Genomic DNA, 18,893 nt, shown 5'->3' on the forward strand with positions numbered 1-18,893 from the left:
GATAGATCTTTATTGCTACTCCTGTCCCGATGGAATCCAGCAAAGAGCCAACGCTTTACTCGCTGTACAAATACCTTAAGACCAAAGAAACAGACTGAATTGCCAGGGACTGTGGAAGAGACAAAGAACAGAAAAGGGGGAGAGAAATCCCTGCCAAGCTGAAGGACTCGGACGGCAATCGCTAGGGGGAGATTTGGGTTCATCCCTTTCACACCCGTTGAAGGGTGTGAAATCCTTTTCAGACCCACCTCTTAAGGGTGGAGAGATGGTTTGCAATGTGTCGCTCCCAGAAATGTCCCCCTTGAATGAAAAGTGTTATGGAGCCTTGGAATGGGCTGCCTGGGGAAGTGGTTGAGGCACCATCCCCGGAGGTATTTAAAAGATGGGTTGACATAGTGCTTAGAGACATGGTTTAGTGATGGCTTTTATCAGAGTTAGGTTGATGGTTGGACTAGATGATCTTAAAGGTCCCTTCCAACCCAGACAATTCTATGTTTCTATTCTATTCTATTCTAATCCTTCCTGTGGCTTTACGGCAGGTCAGTCAAACATGCCCAAAGACATGTTTGCAAGACCTGTCCGTGCAGAAATAATTTCACAACCTGCAGGTGTCAAGAACCAAGATAAAATAACACAGCACACACCAGCCTGAATGTGGTTAACTAAGTTGCTTTTAGTTTATTAATTTTACCCATATACAGAGTTGGTTTTGAAAACACCATGTGAAAGAGCCAGGACAAAGTGTAACAAAACGGTGCAGGAAAAGATTTCAATACCCAACGTGCCAGTGTAATAACTGTGTTTTATACATACTTTACTTTGAAAACCAAAAAACCCCCAGTTTTCCAAGGAAGTACACATTTTATTTGGGACTGGCAAATTTAGTTTATTAATACGTAAAAAAATAAATCTACAATAGCAACAGTGCAAACACGTGACAACCCGCCTGGCGTACGGAACACAAACGAATAAAAACTATTATACAAAGGGCCCGATGTTTCCTACGGTGCTGGCTGGGACATGTACAACAAACAACAGGGTGAGGAATAAACTGCCACGTGAACAGGAAGATGAGCTGCATATTACTGGTTCTGTCTTGTACGGTCTCTCTATTTCAGGGGGCAAAGCCGTCATGCCTTGGATCTGCAATGAAAATAATAAAAATTGATCAGGGCTTAATCACGCAAGATTAGAAACCTGTGTCTTCCTCTCTAACTAGTTGGCAGCTTGCAGGAGAATCGTTAGTTTTGTAGTGGCGTTGTGACTCTTACTGTGGAGACATCAAGATCAGTAAAAATATTAATATATTATGTGCCAAATGAGTGTGCACATCCCTTCGTCTCAGCTCGGGAACAGCTGTACACACCGGCATCGTCAGTAAAGCAAGGGTAGGCTTTTTTTGCTTGATTTGTATGACCTTACTTTGCTTTGTGGGATTGTGCGGTTGGTTTAGGTTTTGTTTTCATCTTTCTGGCAGATAAAAATTTAAGTCGACAGTGTTACAGTCCTATTGGGATATTGGGTGATATTTGAACGCCTTCATTTGTACATCCAAGGCTTACACTTGCAGTTATTCCTGCACACATTTATTTCACAAAGTCACAGAATGGTTTAAGTTGGAAGGGACCACTGGAGATCACCTGGTCCAAAGTCCCTGCTCAAGCAGGGCCACCTACTGCAGTGTCATATTTCTATATATTGAGCATTTTTTACTCTTCCATTAGAACTCAGTGCAATTTTTACGGAGTTAGACACAACTACCTGCCTATCCTGGCTTTGACATGAAAGTGGAGAGATTTGGGTACACTGCTTGGCTATGCTTTTCCTAAATGTACTCCCTACACATTAGAGAAAAGAAGCTACGGAAAAAGCGAGCTCCTGGACAAAACATTTTTGAAAGTCTGAATGCCCACCTGCACAGCATGTGCTTGCTTGGGGTTTTTTCCATGTTGCAATTATCCGGCATTTCAGGAAAAAAATAATCTAAATATTGACTTAATCTTAGCAAACTCAACACAAAGCTAAAACTGATCAAGGGACCATCCCTACAGAAGGATAAAGGTATTTTCAACTCAATTCCTCTGTCTCAAGTTTTCTCCTTCTTGTAACAACTTCCTGATTGTTTGGCTATTCAGGTTAAATCTGTTCTTGATTTTGATGAAGATGGCCAATTTAATGTAATATCACTAATAAGGAAAGGGAAAGGAAAGAGTCCTAATCTTAGCTTTGATGAATATGCCCTAGTCAGTTGAAATAGGAAACTATGATTAAAAGGAAGAACTAAGCACTCCCAGGTCCAGTGAGCTCATTCTTTGACTATGTTCTTTAAGTTGCAGGTATTGTTCCTTATTCCTGTAAGATAAAGGGGAACAGCATTTTCCAGAAAGAATACAATTTATTTATTTTTTTTTTAAAAAGAAGCCTATCCTCTCTTGATAAAATTTCTATGTGCTTTTCATCATCTTAACTTGTCCTCTGACAAATAACAAGTGAAAGAGCAGCTACGCAGCTGCTACTGGCCAGCAGTTGCAAAGGTCAAGAAGTTTAACCAAAATTGGTGAATAGTGGCGTGTACTGTCAATATCTACTTTTCACAGAAGGTCTGCAGTGGGACGAATATTAGAAAAAATAGGGTGAGGAGAATGAGGCAAAAGTCCTTTCCAAGGAAGTATCTCATCAGTAGTATCGCGTATCAGCTCTGTCAGACTGGCCTAAAATCACAGTAGGAGATAAGCCAGTACAATGAGACAATCTCCGTTTCTGAGCAGAAAAGCTAATATAAGTAAAATTAAGTCTTGAATTTGTACTCCCTAAAGAAGTTCAAGGAGCAATATCTATTTTTCAGCATCTCCTCCAGGCATAATACTATGTCCATTAGTAGTTCTTCATAAACACACATCAACACTAAAAATGACAGCTTTTCCCAGCAGTCCTGTTAAAATACCAGTAGACACTCACAATAAATAATAATTTACTGGGGAATTATTTTTTATCTTACAGATTTTTTCATCAAGAGAACAGGGAAAGGAAAACTATAGAAGATAAAACCTTCCAAAGGTGCACAAAGGAACCAGACAAGCCAAATGTCCTTTTTTTTGGCCCAATACTATAGACATCTCTAAGACACAAGACCAACAGAAAAGCAAGAGATATTGAAAGAGAACTCATATAACTTTAGGTAGTCTAAATATTTAAGTTAAGAAGTTAGATTCTTGAGGCTTCCTTATGCAGTCAATATGCTTTGCCCTTCAGAGCGATGCAGAGAAGAAACCCGATTTAGGGATTTTGAATCATCCATCAGGAGACCCTGAGATATAAGTCCCTGATAACGGAGGCAGCCAAGAGAAAACAGCTTTTTATTAACTCGGTCACCTCATCTGGACACATAGGGTTACTCTCCGGTCAGTCCCAGACACACTGAAAGACTCCATCCTCCTGTTACTGATCCCAAGTCCTAATCAAAGCTCCAACTTTTCTATTCTTTTTAAACACTTCTAAAATTCAAGTTAGGTGAAAGCACCAATAAAACACTCTCATCATTTGTTGCTGTATGTAAATGTAATACGGCCGTGTAAACAGCCTGAAGACATAAAACCAGCTACTTGTTCATATACAATGAAGTGCAGTAAATCACATTTGTTTCATGGCACAGTTGCCCCCTTTTCAACACTTAGACTTACCGACCACTCTGCATTATCTGTTTTTGAACATCTCACGTTCACTGGTAGTTTAAGCACAAGTTCATTGTAGGAGAGACCCTCCGATCTGGACCATTTGAATTTGTTCATTGCATCCATAAAAGACAGGTTTTTATATTGCTTGGGACTCTTGATAATGAAAGGCCAAGTCCTAAAGAAAAATAATTAAATAAATAGGTTTTAAAACATAGATAAATACCATCAAGTTTGAACTGATGAGGAAAAGTTTTTGGAGAATTTACTCAGAAAAATAAATGTACTGTTAATATGTATATTATGCCTGACTCACATTCTCAGCTAAGTTCTCTGCTACTGAAAACTGATGCAGTTTCATTGATTTTAACAGAATTACGAAAGTTTTCCAGCAGTTTAGGGCTTGCTGCCAGATGCTTTTAGAAATGAAGGACTTTGACTTAAGAAAAAGAATTACACGGCTCTTCTCTGATCTACAAGCTGAATACACAGGCAATACAAAACAGATCTTCTGCTGTAACTTCTCAAAAAGAAAAAAAAAAAAAGAAAACAAACAAAAAAATCACCACACCCTCTACTAGGCTTGGCAGAATGTGGTGTAAAGAAACATTTGCCATCAGAAAGCTGCTTCCAGATGGCTCTGCCAAGCTCTGGTCATAACTCAGATAACAGGTCAAAACTCAGCCCAGCACAGGAGCTGCTCCAGCGTGCGTTGGTTGGCAGCAGTGCCAGAAGATCAAATGAGAAGAACCGTGGACTTTGCCTTTTGGCATGTCCCTACATGTTGGCTTCAAGGGGACTTTTCACCCGGGGTGGGATAGAGACCTGCCGCGCTGTTGTGAGAGATCTTCCTCTTTGCCCACATGTGAGAATCCTCCCCGTGAAAAAGTGGGGCCAATCCTGTTCCTCACCAGCCACAGGTGTGGAAAGGGAAGGAATGAGATTTCTCCTCTTTCATTTAATAAATAAAACTCAAAAATAATAACAAAGGAGGGAAAAAAGAAACAGCTAAAGAAAACCTTTTCCATGGTTCTTGCTCTTTCCCTGTTTGACTCTACTGGGATGAATGAAAATCATGGTGGAGAGGCCAAGGTTTTACAAACAGCAAGTCCAATACAGCCAGTGGAACAATTAAAATAGCCAAAACTTTATCTAATTAATAAAACCCAATTAATACTTTGGTTGGAGCATGAGTTATCTTTTTAAAGCACATTAGACAGATCTGTGTTATCTTGCAGTAGGCTGTCTCCCACTTGCTTTGGGTGAAGCGCTGCCCATGCCAATGTTCTGCTCTACTCAACACCGAAGCACGCAGGACTTCATTTTAATCAAACACCTAATTTACACTATTGCAGCCCAATCGCTTTCATCCCAGCTCCTCATGATTTATATCACTGTCTGTGCCACCAGACTGAGGAAAAAAAAGAAGAGTTTTAAAGTGAGCCACAAAGTGCCTTGATCCTGCTTCCAGTTTGCCTTCATGTGTAAGTCAAGCCAGACTTTAGAGGAGTCAGTGGAGCAATTCCTGTGTAAGACTGACACGAGGGAGATGAGTATCAGGTCACATACCCTTAGGCTGACAGAGCTTAATGAAACAAGAATTGTGGATTAGGTCATAAATACTAGGGGCATTAATAATCTCTTCTTCTAATTACTATTCCATTTGCGGCAGACAGTCTGCATACTTACTCTATTCAAAACATCTTTATTTCCCCAGGCCAAATGTGCATTTTTTCCTTAAGTGCAGTTATCATGAATGAACACTCAAGAGAGCGTACATTTGTTAGAATATTTTCTTTCTAAGCTCAAAAAGACTCTTTTAGCTAAGGCTAATTTAGAACTGTCTTCTCCCTGTATTAAGAGATTTTAAATAGAAATAGCGTGGAAAATGAAGTAGACATTGATTGCATTGTGGCTTTCTTCAAACTCTTCTGACTTGGATATGAATTTCAGAACTAATACCAGTAAGCCTGTATGTCAAATTACTTTGCAATAATAGTTTTATATGGTTTTGTTAAGATAAACTTTACAAGGAAATACAGCTACCAAAATTTAAATGTGATGACACACTGTTAGTCTACCAATTTTATTTTAAACTCTTACTACTACCTTAGTTTAATGCAACTGACTATACAAATGTAATTCCCCTTTCACCACTAATAGTGCATTCTACTTTCTATTGTTTGATTATTTTTCTGCATTTCATTCATTTGGGAACTTTCCTCTTTAGACTATTCTCACTCTGTTTACAATCGCTTCCACTGCTATTGAGGTGCTTTAATTTTAAGCACTGTAAGGAACATTTCAAAACTGAAATGTGCTGTTTATTGATCTATTCATACACATTTATCCCGTCTATAGTGGGCTTCCTCCCATCTCCTACCAAAATTTAAATTTTATGTTAGATTCTGGAAATCACTTTCGCTTTTAGTGAGCAATATTTTTGCACAGCTCATCCCACTGAAATTCAAAGGCAGAAAAACCAGATCCAGCACCACACTGGGAAGCATTTTATTCTTTGCCGAGGACTCTCGTGATGAAGGACAGCAAGACTTCTGCTGACTTAATGAAGAAACTGTAACACCTTGTTTAAAATCCACCAGCGCTGTGGTTTTCCCCAGCAGTCAGATGCCAGCTGAATTGCATGGCCCTTCGTGGTGGTTATTACAGATCCTGAGTTGCGTAAATGGTAACAGTCGCCACCCCTTGCCATTCACAGAGGGGATAGTTAATATTTCTGGAGCGCTGAAGTAGACAGATCTCACAACAAAATTATATTACCGCTTTTGAGCTGAGCAGCAGGCCAATATTCAGATTCTTGTGGGTTATTTTTATTAGGAAGAAATATTGAAGAATTATCTAGGGGGGTTTTCTTTCTAACATGGATTTACATCTCAAAAATACGCAGTGTCCTGCTTCCCTGAACGGTAGGAGTCCAAGACTCAGGACACAGTGTCTTTGCACAGAATTGCAAGCCCCTGCATCCAACAGTTCACCTAAAAAGATCTGCTCTTCCTCTTGGCCAGATTCCGACCACTGGTTCCATGTTTTTATCTCTACTCACCTTGCATCCTCTGGCTTGTTAATCTTCCAAAGCCTCCATTCTCTATTTCTCTCCATCATGGTGCTTATCTACCATTTACCTTTTACTATGAACAATTTAATATTCTCTCAATCCCTCCATTTCCCTTCTGACTTACAACTTCTTCTCCTTGTGTGTATTTTTATCAGTGTCACCAGGATAGCATTAAGCTCTATATACAAGGAACAGTTCCAGAACCTGGTTGCACCAATTGACTTCAGCAGAATTTCCCAGGGTAATTCAATACCCAAGCTCCCAAACTCCTCTTTCAAAATTATCTCTCTATGTGTGGAACACTGATATGTTTTGATAAATTGATAGATTTGAAACATTGACATGACATTGATACGTAGTCTTTTTAGAGATGGTTGCGGTGAAAAAAACCACGGCTGTGAGAAATACTATTTCTTTAACAGAAGAAACTGCTCTTTTATTAAAAAGAAGTAAAATAATTTGGCAGGAAAAAATAAGTAGCAGCACAGCATATTGACCAAAAAGAAGTGGCATGAGTGACCCTGCAACATGTTGCGCTACTAGAAAGAAATAAAGGTCGCATAAAAATGACCCTGTGTAATCCCACAGACAGAAATAGAGGTGATACACAGATTCATAAACATTTTACTTGCCTGACTGGTCTATAGATTTCCTTAACTCCGATGAACTGGAGCTGTTCCATTATGTCTGGAATACTTGCACATCGGGTGAGGTTGATTCTCGGGTAGTAGAGCAGGTACGACAGACACATTTCATTCCTGGTGCTCAGACCACCCTGAAAATGGAATTATTTTTTTCTTTTAATCAAGATAGCATTGAAATCCCGCAGATAAAAACACTGATTAGCATTTATATGCTAATGAAATGTGTGTCAGGAGGCCCAATTAAATGGGTTTACTTTGTACATTAGGCTACCAGGTAGCAAGGAGTTATTACATAATTAAATACAAAATACACTGCAAGCTCAAGCAATAGCTCCTGAGCTTAAAAAAATGTCAGAAACAACAATTATCAATAAAATAAGATTCCTATTATGTTGAAGACCACTGTCTGAGTTCAGGCTTATTTTCAGCTGTCTCCAAGTTACTTATACCTCCCATGTTTCAGAAAAAAGGCCTTCAAAGTGGAGCAGATGTAGAAAAAATCTGGTAGGATAATTAGTCCATTTAATAAGAAATTAAATGACCTTTGCCTAGTAAAATCGAGGCTGGGATGGAATATGTGTCTATAAGGACTCTCCTTGTAAGTATATATGCAGAGTATGGAAAGAGTAAGAAAGAAAAGTGTTATTTAAGTTAACAGAAAATGTTGACTCAAGAACAAATGAGCACTAACCATAAAATAATTTATCACAGTAAGATTTTTAGCTAGCGGAAGAAACAGGCTCTTAAACAGTCTTCCATTGAGAGTGATGGGGCAAAGAACTAATTTAAAATTAATCTTGGTAAATATGGACAAGATTATGAGTTGCACGTTCCTAAAACCCATGTGAGAACTGTTCCACAAATCTCACAGGACCACAGGAATAGGAACGGAGAAGACAAAATACATGAACCAAGGGCCAAGAGCTAGTGTGGTCACCACAGAGGACAATAGGACAAAAACTCAAAAGCCTTCATTCTCACTCTTTTGCTTTTCTTTATATACCTACTGCATGCACCTACATGCCAGCCATGGAGAAGAGGGAGAGGCATCATCACAGGGAGAGGTATCCAGGATGCCAGGACCAGGTCTTCCTTGCCCAACAGAAGCCCCTCAGGTCTCACCTCTGGAGGTCTGGATCCAGCCCCTCCCAGGGAAGCGGGATCAGCCCCTGCCAAAGGCTGGGTGCCGGCAGCTACAGCCCTCCCATAAACGCACTGGCTCTGGCATCACTCTCTGGTTTCGCAGCCAGCTGGCACACTCCAGCCCAGGTCCTAACAACCAAATTTGCTTCAACTCCAAAACCAAGTGGCCACATAGCTACAGCCTCTGCTAACCTAAAAAGCTGCGTCTGGGAGACCATGCGCTGCCATGGGCCAAGCCTGAGCTGGACCACCTCAACCTTGAAGGGGATGCTCACCCCCTGGCCATGGCCCTGCCTTGTCCTCTTCCATGGACATTCACCCTCGGCGAAAGGGTGTGAGGGTACGGTGTGGGCTCCTCCTAAGCCATCCCAGGGGCAGCAGATCTCCTGGAAGGTCCCTGAGGCTGGAAAACCCACCATGCGAGAAAGGGAATGGGAAGAGGCTCACTGATCCTTCTCCTCCCAGCCCCAAATCCTGCCTTCCTCCTGGATTCTACATTACAAAAGCAATTAGTCCCATCTTGGTCATGGCACAAGTAAAAATCAGTATTTAAGAACCGGCAATTACAACTTTGGGGAAAAATGTGTAACAAGTTCATAAAAATAATTCATTAGAATATGCAGAATTTGCATGTTAATACATGTTAGGAAGGAAGGACTCCTTACACTAGTGAAGTTTGATTTTTAATGATCTTCCATGAGCTGGCTTGCTTCTTTTTTATAAACTAGTCATTTGAATGCCTTATGCAAGAGATCAGACCACGATCATAATAGCCCTGATGACTTTAAAACCTACGAATCTATGAAAGGAAAGATAATGCATAATTACATGCACAAAGGCATTAGCAAGTAAGTTCACACGTTTTAATAGCATTTTATGAAAAAGGGTTTAGCGCCCAATGTTATCTGTGTACTTATTTTGATCCATTCAAACTTGTCTTACCCATGTCATGTGAGTTCGGTCCACAGTACTATAGTGACATTCTGTGATTAAATTATCCCCCTGAAACACAAGATTTAGGAAGTTCACGGTTCTGAAGTTCATCAGCACCAGCTTCAGGTAAGCACAGATGACAGCAATCACTTAAGAAATAAAGATCAGAGCAGTGGATATGACTTTTTGAAAGAGCAAAGGATTAGGTAATAGGCATACGGTAAGGCTTTGGCACTGAGCAGTCATATTATCCCAGATCCCCAGGCATCCCCCATGGATTTAAACAGAGTCTTATTAATAGTCTGGTCTGTTTTTCTAAAATAGCAATGGAGGTGTCCAGTTATAATCCTATTTTTAGGAGAATTATCTATGTAGACGATGTATACATATGAGCCTTGTTCCAAAACTCACCCAGTTCTAGTTTGGATAGCTTTCCCCAGGCTAATTTATCCTGCCAACTTCAACATAAATACTTGCCAAATGAGGAAAAGAGGGTTTTCCACATCACAATAACAACTATTTATCTGCCAAGCCTGGGAGTAGAGGAGTGGCAGGCAAAGACTTAAACTATATTGACAGATACGTATGGGAAAGGCTGATTACTTACCTTCTCAAGTACATACAATTAACTTCTTGCTGTCTTGACAAACTGATCTACAGTTTGGTTTGACCTTTATTCCCTGTACCTAACCAAATACAAATCTCAAATTCACCACGATAACCAAGTGGGAATTAAAATATTGAAGAACATAGCCAGGTGTCAAAAATGTGATATTTTTGGGCAACTTCATATTGCAAGGATGGCAGAGGTTTATTTGTTTTCGTTAATTTATTTCTTAATTTTTTCTGTATCAGCATCTTCCCTTATTACTCATTCTACTAATCTGAAAAAAAAAATAAAATATCAGATTATCCTTCAAAGGTTGAGAATTTCTCCTTTCCTGTGGGTTGTCTCGTTGCCGAATCAATGACAGCACTAACTGTACCCCGAGCTGCTGCAAGAAAGTTCGTCAGGAGCCGGAGCTCCCTGAAGCTGCTCCTGGTGGGAATATGCTAGCTCCCACCAGTGAGGTCTCTGGCTCTCGTGGTTTACGGACTGGATAACTCTCACTAAAAGTGTTCCTTCTGTGAGATTAAATCTTTTGCTTCCAAATTTGGAAGAGAGTGCTGGTACGCGAAGAAAACAAATAATCTGGACTCCGCGAGCTGAAAGAAGGATGGATACACTCTTGGAAGAGCTGGCAGAAGGAGAGAATAACAAGAACTCTTATGGAAATTTTTAATATTAATAATTAATTGATTAGGTTGTGGTCCGAATTACACCAGAATGATGTATGTAAAACTGTACTGGTATTTTTTGCATAAGACGAAAACAATAAAAGGCATGAAAAAGGCTCACTTCAGAGAAAGAATTCCTGCTTCTACTCGAGCTGTCTTTTTTAAGTTGCTGATACCATCAAATACCTCTTTTAGTCTCTCTGCTGTCTACACCCTTTTGTTCTTGAATTTTAAGAGGCCTTTCTCTATAATCTGCATGGATTTTCCTAAAAATATTACAGGCTTTCTCTGAAAACCTGTCATCTTCTGCCAGCCCTCTTCCTAAACTCTTCAGCACTTCTTTCCTGGAGGAGGTAACACCAGTTTGTCTTTGAAGTCCCTGTGGACTACAAGCAGTTGGACTTCAAAGAGTAAATCCTGCACCTGAACGTCCATGTTTTGCTGTAGAAATTAAATTAGATAGCAAGCATTTTAGCTTCTTGCCTTTAAAGGACAAATATCAAAGTATCCCAGTGTGAGGGAAGAAACATGAGAGAGCAAGGGACTTGAAGTCTGGAAGTTTAAACCATGGGGGTCCTGACCATACTTGAAGTTCAGCCATCCCAAAAGTCTTTCCAGCTCCCTTCCCTTACTGGCTTCAATCATAAAAAAAGAAATCCAGTTGTTTTCTATTTTGTACCTGACCAATTCCATCAAGTAATGTGTTTGTTCACATGCTCCCAGACAGGCATCTCCAGCTGCTCTGCTGGTCAGGTCTGGAGCACCCAACCTTTGCAGCACTAACATTCTGTCCTCAGACCAAAGCTTGAAAAATACATTCAAGAATTCTGCAGCAAAATTAATCCTACATGTGAGTAAATGTCAGGCACACCATCTTCTAAACACTTTCAGGGAAAGAATGAAAAGTGTCGTACTGGCAAGATGGTTCTTTCTTCTTTCAGATACTGAAACTCCTGGAAGTTGAAGTCAAACTCATCGTCATAAGCAAGAAGCTTCTGCTCCTGGCCGTTGCGGAAGTGGCGCATCCTGATAGCTCTGCCGGCAAGATGGGCATGAAGAAGTACTGCAAACACATGAATCCCAGCAGGTCTCTCAGCACCTAGAGCCTGGCAAGGCGAAACCATAGAATCATAGAATTGCCTGGGTTGGAAGAGACCTTTCAGATCATTGAGCCTAACCTTCAACCCAGCACTGACAAAAACCATCACTAACCCATGTCCCTCAGCACCACGTCTGCCCGGCTTTTAAATACTTCCAGGGATGGGGACTCCACCACTTCCCTGGGCAGCCCATTCCAATGCTTAATAATCCTTTCAGTGTAAAAATTTTCCTAATATCCAATCTAAACCTCCCCTGGTACAACCTGAGGCCATTTCCTCTTGTCCTAGTGTCTGTTAGTTGGTGATACCAACATCCAACCAACATCAGCCACGTGCCCAGATACAACGAATGTAATGCAATGTACAAACAGAATGAAAATATATTAATAAATGCATTTTACATTCCCTCAGTTCACAGCAAAATGGGGTCTGGGGCAAAAAAAAAGATATCTGTATGTGAAACTAAAGTTTTATCTACAAAAAAGCTTGGGTTTTGCCTGTGATTTTTTAAACAAACAAAGAAACAAAGATGTTTTGACTCCTAATGCACTTTTATGAAAATCTACTGGACTGCCAATAATTCTCAATAGATTAAGACTTTCAAGGGTGTTATACTAAAACTTGCATATTATTTTACTGCTATTGGCTGGTACTACTGAACATGTATGTTTATTTTGAAAAAAAAAATTGTATGCAGTTATGAACAACATTATCATCAGTATCGTGCCAAGAGAAGCACTTTAAGTTAAAAGAATGTAATTATAATATGTTCCATTTCCCATCTTCAAGTTAACTGGTAGTGAAATACTATAGGTTTACTTCTGAAACTTTTTTCCAGGTCAAAAACATTTCAAAATTAACTTTTCTAAATTGACACAACCCTGACGTTGCTCCCATTCTAACTGAGACCGACAAACCTGAACTTTCGATTTGTTAAACTATGACTCTTGTTCAGAGCCCAAACCAGAAATAACCTGATATCACAATACCTTTCAAATACAGCCTTAAGGTCAGAAACCTCACATTAACAGATTACTCAAGTGCTTTTAGGCTGAAAAATGCTGGGACAGTATGCAGCATTTAACACTAGCAAGAACAAATTTAAACTCCATATCTAATTTGCACTTCACTCCAAACCACATCATAACAAGCATCGATTCAACCTTTCTCCATAACGAAGAAGTATATGAGAATCTCCTGTGATACACTAATCTCGGATTTTAGACAATACTTCCATCATCTGTAGAGATATATAGATTATCCTAATAAAACCAAGTATTTAATGAATGCATAATTTTGTACTTTGGGCTATGCTACAAAACTATTTCAGGTCTTTAGTTTTTGTGGTTGGCCTAAGAATACCCTTCAGGGTTTCACTTCACTATTAGAAGCCTTTTGCACATGCACAGAGCTTAATTAGTCTCTCTCAATACTTTTTTCTGGGCTACTTATTCTGGGCTATTTATAGCTTTGCCATGAAAAGCAATGTATGCTTATATATGGAATTCACAATTAAATCATTGCAAGCACTGTGTTATCCGGTGTTACTCACCCCAAATACCCAGATCAAAAAGACTCAACGTTCTGGAGGGGGCAGCATGTGGCAGATGCCTTTGTTCACATCTCTTTAACCAGTATCTATGAATCTTCTCTAGAAGTTAAAGGGGCTGTCGGAAACTATTTCTAGGAATGAAAACCAATGGATTCAGGCAGGAGACATACCTCTTCAAGACATTCCAGTGTGCAGTGACCCTCTGACACAAATTCAGGCATGTCCGGTGGGATATTGTGGAAGAGGCTGACCCAAAGACCGGCTTCAATAACCCCAGCGTCATATTTCCTTATAACTGGAGTATAAATTAACCTCAGACCAGAGTTATCTATCAAGCCTGAAACAAAAGAACACAGTCAGCCACGGCCGTAAATCAGTATTTAAAAGAAAAAAATCCAATTGTTTCACATTTTTCAAGCCTTGCCCTAAGTTTTTTACATGAAAATCAAATAATCAACCTCAGTAACCTGGAAATGAGTCAAACCATATGCAGGAAGTAATAAATAGAGGAAGCCCACAGGAGTGTTATTAAACACAGTATGTTGATATCTGTGCTGCTCAGATGTGAATGAAAAATACGTGCTGCCTGTAGCCCCTGTGTCCCTTCCATTAAGTTATCCAACATGGACCTCAGAGAGAAGAAGGTAGATCGCAGGCAGAGCAAACAATACAAAGAAATAATAAGACCTCAATAAGAAGAGCTTAAAGTTGCTGTAGGCTTTTTTTTTCTTTAAAATTTTCAAGCCATGTGTTGTCTTTTACTTATGAATTTATCTTTTCCTTCACCTTGAGCCCTAGCATTAATTATATTTTTTTTTGTTTTGGATTGCTTGTCATGTTACAACATCCCTCAGATGACCAAATACACCCTTTTTGCAATCTCCCCTATTAAAAGAGCATTGACTAAACATATTGTAAATTGGCTCCCTAGATCCCAAACTTGAAGATAATACCAGCAGCTTGAGTAAAGTAGACAGGAGAACTAGACAGGATTTTAATGCTTCATTCACTCAAGGACTTCTCTTGATTTCAAAAAGTAGTTTAAGGAACCAAAGCCTGGTGTAAAAAGTTTGTGGTTTTTAAGAATCAAAACTATATGAATTGAATTCATCCACATGTTTAGCCATAAGCACTTGTTTGTGTATCTACTCAGAATTTACGTTGCCTCTATCATCTAACTGCTTGTAATTGTTTCTCTTGTATTAGCCATTTTTATTAGGAAAGGTACAAACAAAATCCACAGATTAATTTGTGTTGCACAAGCTCTACATTCTGTTAGCTCATCTCTTACCTTCCTCTCTGTTGTCCCCTTTCAGATTTCAGTTTTGAAAATTAAAAAATGTAAAAGAACGTCTGCAACGCAATCAGAAGCACTTGTGTCTAGTACATTTTCCAATCTTGCATGTTTTAAAGAGTGTGAGGGCACAAACCTTCTGTGTACGATGGATTGTCATAGTGCACCTCCATCAGAACGAACTGAGGGTCAGCTGCTGTGCCAATGGACAAGCCAACGTGAGGAGGGTAGGTGAAGCCCTGGAAATCAGCACACACATACAGAGTTAAGGTATTTTTGCCAGGGTTAAGAGTTAATTTCTTTTTCTAAATGCATCTACTCTTTTTTTTTTTTTTTTTTCTTTTTTGCAATGATACAAGCATATTAATGATAAAATTTACAAAGGTAACCACTTAAAGCTTTCTGAACATGACATTGTGGTGTAATATATTTATTACATACTCAATGCACTAGATAACTACGTCAATACAAAATAGTAGATCCTATGCTTGTTAAAGGATAAAACCATGAGAAAACTGGTCTGACCTCATCGCTGACCCTGCTTGGAGTTAGAAACTGGTCTAGAGATTTCCTGAGGTCCCAATCAACCTGCATTATCCTGTGATCTTATGATTATTTATCCTGTATTTACGCTTGAGTGGAAAAGGAAAATTCCATTTTAAATGTATAAACATTGCACCATGAAGCAGTTCATCTGGCAATGAAACCCTGATGAGAAGGTGAATCTACACTCTAAATGTTCACATTTTCTAAAAGCAGTAATTTCCAGGGAATATTGAGGTTATGGGTAATTAGGTTGTTTTTCCTGTCCAAATCACTGCATTTTAAGTAAAATGATTTGAACAGTAAAGAAGATCTTCATGGCTACATTTACATTAGCAAGCCATGTAGGGCAAAAGAAATACCCCTGTACAGTGCAACAGCTTGTGCTGGACCCACAATCCCCAAACAATGCTCCTTTGGACAAGCTCCGGTCAGACCCCATGCCCTGAACCCCATTTACTGCTGGGAGGTGCTGGGTTCACCCCTGCACCTTCAGTTTAACTTCATCCCAAAGGGGGGCTGTGCAAGTTCTCAAACCACCCGTGATGATAAACAGAGCTTGGTAAGTGGGGATAACCCGCAGATTTACTTCAAAAGCTCATTCCTGATTCAAACCAAAATACCAGTGTCTTCTAAGTGAACATCTACGAAATTCGCTTTTATATGAATTAATCTGCATAATTTTATAGTATATAGCTAATATTTTAATATGCAATTTGAGATCCTAACTTTCTGAAATGTGCAATTTGAGATCCCAACTTTCTTATGCTTTATGGACATTAGCAAATTAATCGTAGTATATAGTAATAAATACTATCACCTCAACTGTGCGTGAGGTTAAACTGAAGTAAGTGGAGTGAGTGCTCCACTAAACCTGAATTCAACCCAGTTCTGCCTCTCTACAGATCTTTAACACTGGGATCATCCTTGCAAAAGCCTCCGTAATGCTTGTCAAATGATAACTTATTTATATAAGTTTTTTATTTCACTTAATTTAAGACAGTTGGAAGTACAAATACTAGGTCAGAGCATAGCTGATGGCGAAAATGCACAAAGCAGACATCAGAGATAATGCTCATAGTGGATTAAACTTCTGATGGATCCATGTAGCACCTCTGGCTTCCTCACACTGCAGATGAATTAACATATGAATTAAGCTGAAAACATGCGGTCAACGTGGCATCAGAGACTGTTTTCTGTAGATATGTCCCATTGCCATGAGTAAAGGCCAGGCTGGATGGGACTTTGAGCAACCTGATCTAGTGGGAGGTGTCCCTGCCCAGGGCAGGGGGTTGGAACTCGATGATCGGGTCCCTTCCAACCTGAACCATTCTGTGATTCTATGATTCTGTGATTCTAAAGTGGTCGGCTGCAGTGACACAAGATCATTCCTACGCTGAAATGATGTCTCTTTGGGCTGGGTGGGAAACTTCAGAAAGATATGCCTGAGTGATACAACAGTGTAACCAGGTCCTGGTGAGGCACAAAAGGAATTAAATCCATGTCTAACTTCACTTGGAAAAATCTTTCCTCCATGTCTCTTATGCAGTCACCTACAGAGACCTGCTTTTCTTTCTGTCATTCTCCACAGGGAACAGATATTGGCCGTTGTTGGAGGCAGTGTATTTCCATATCAGATGGGCCAAGCTGATAGAGCGACAGAATTCCATGCTCCCAGGCCACCCCTCTTCCCCTAAAGCATCAGTGGAACAGGTTGCCCAGGGAAGTTGTGGCTGCTCCATCCCTGCAGGTGCTCAAGGCCAGGATGGATGAGCAACCTGGTCTAGCGGGAGGTGTCCCTGACCATGGCAGGGGGTTGGAACTGGATGGTCTTTAAGGTCCCTTCCCACCCAAACCATTCTATGATTCTATGATTCTAACTCTCTATACTATTTTCACTAATTTTGGCTTGTCATTTGGAATGTTGACTGCATTTCATACTTAACAGGCCAACTAGAAGTTGAGGATTTACTGGTGAGGTATTTAGGGATTGTGATTGTGTACCCTTAAAACCAGACAAATTAAGTAACCACTAATATACTAAGAAAAAGCTTCATTATGATACACACCATCCTAAAGCCTCATTGATGAACCATGCTGGATAGATGTTCATCCTACCTCTCCTCCGATGGCCCAAGCGAAAATGACCGTCTCACATGTAAGAAAAGAGTCTGGCATGTTGGGGTGGTAGCACTCATGCCCGTAGTCCAGCACGCTGTCATTCAAATTGCTGCTGCACTGGTAGAGCAGGATGTGGTGCACCAGATTCTCGTGGCCTTTCTGGATCAGTGGCTCCACCTGTCAATGTTAAAATGAAAAAGAAAAAGGAAGAAAATACATCTTAGATGTGACTGTTTCAATCCAGGTGATGCAGGCAGAACTAAAAAGAGGAGAGTTGACGTTAGAGTGTAGTTGGGTTGAGATGTTACTTCAGTGCTCTGCAACCCCAAGCATTAAAGACATCATTGCCCAAGTACATCAACAGGGGAGAGGAAGAAAATTCTGTGTCTTGATGAAACCTGTTGCCATCTGTCTTGTTGTCCCTTCTCCCGCTCCAGTCTTGAGCCGTCACTTGCCTTTCTCCCTGCACAATCTTGTTCAGCCACATTCCAGCATGAAGGGGATAGAAACCAGCTGAACTTCTGTCCAGCTAAACCAGCTTGGTATCTGAACTACTCAGAACTCTTCATCCCTGTTTCTGCCTCTTTTGTACTATTTCAAACTAGAGCTGTACATCTTGGGCAAGCCTGGAGGTATACCCCACGTTCCTCAGCAGCTCAAGATGGACTTACACATTTTTTTGACATCTGCAAGAAATTAGAAATTATTTTACAATCTGCTCAGTTGTAAAGACTTTATTAACATGGAAGTCATTCCGGAGAGGTTGGGTGCTCCAGCCTGTTTATGGCAGTGATGAGCTGGAGGGCTCTCAGGGGTGCCCGGGTGCCCCCAGTATAATTTGACCACCGAACTCCAGGGTAGGCTGAAATGATTTTATTCCCATTTTACAGTGTTCCCTCTCTATTTAGATGGATGATGTTAAATCATCTCTGTCAGAGACAACATCCCTGGAGCAAACATGAACACTGCTGAAAAAAATTATTTTGCTTTTCAGTAAGATCATATTCCACACAATATCAGCATGGAGAAAACAGTATTAAAATGAAAGCAGTTTTTTCCTTGCTTCTGCTTTCAAAGATTGCATCCCATTCTATCATATCTACCTTCAAGTTGGATAAGATAAATATCAATGTTTTCACAAGAAAAGTAAAGGTTTGGTGGCATAACTCTTAAGATGTAGGGTGTTTTGTCTTGTGGTATTGCCTTTTGATATTAGAAAAGAGAAGGTATTTTAAACAGGCAAAAAACTTTGCACATGAACCCCAGCTACGAGAGGATCAGAACAGAATAAGCAAGAACAGTTTATTATGTTATTAAAATATTGTCAGCCCAATATTGTTACCAGAAATTTATCTCTCTGCACTTTGTTCAAACCACTAAGCCAATTATAAAAGAGGAAGGGCAGGAAGAAGCAACCGGAGCCTGTGCGTATCGAGACCACCCTCGTTGATATGAATCTGCGAAACACCATTGAAGTCGGGCTCTCGGGGAGTCCAGCTGCTGCCGAGTACCTGCAACTCTGTCCAAGAAAGTGCACA

General features: G+C 40.1%; 1 protein-coding gene across 1 annotated transcript in view; it reads right to left on the reverse strand.

Moving 5' to 3' along the window:
• Positions 1-978: 978 nt before the first annotated feature.
• The window catches only part of MOXD1 (monooxygenase DBH like 1), a 48,872-nt gene continuing 30,957 nt past the window's right edge, over positions 979-18,893 (reverse strand). The window contains exons 5-12 of the mRNA XM_074169148.1: positions 17,353-17,532; positions 14,828-14,930; positions 13,568-13,734; positions 11,660-11,851; positions 9,477-9,536; positions 7,380-7,522; positions 3,681-3,849; positions 979-1,143 (exon numbers count right to left, since the gene is read on the reverse strand). Of these exons, the coding sequence (XP_074025249.1) occupies positions 979-1,143; positions 3,681-3,849; positions 7,380-7,522; positions 9,477-9,536; positions 11,660-11,851; positions 13,568-13,734; positions 14,828-14,930; positions 17,353-17,532 (1,179 nt within the window). The remainder of the gene's footprint in view (positions 1,144-3,680; positions 3,850-7,379; positions 7,523-9,476; positions 9,537-11,659; positions 11,852-13,567; positions 13,735-14,827; positions 14,931-17,352; positions 17,533-18,893) is intronic.

Source organism: Numenius arquata, chromosome 2 (genome assembly GCF_964106895.1).
Source record: "Numenius arquata chromosome 2, bNumArq3.hap1.1, whole genome shotgun sequence".
NCBI lineage: Eukaryota > Metazoa > Chordata > Aves > Charadriiformes > Scolopacidae > Numenius > Numenius arquata.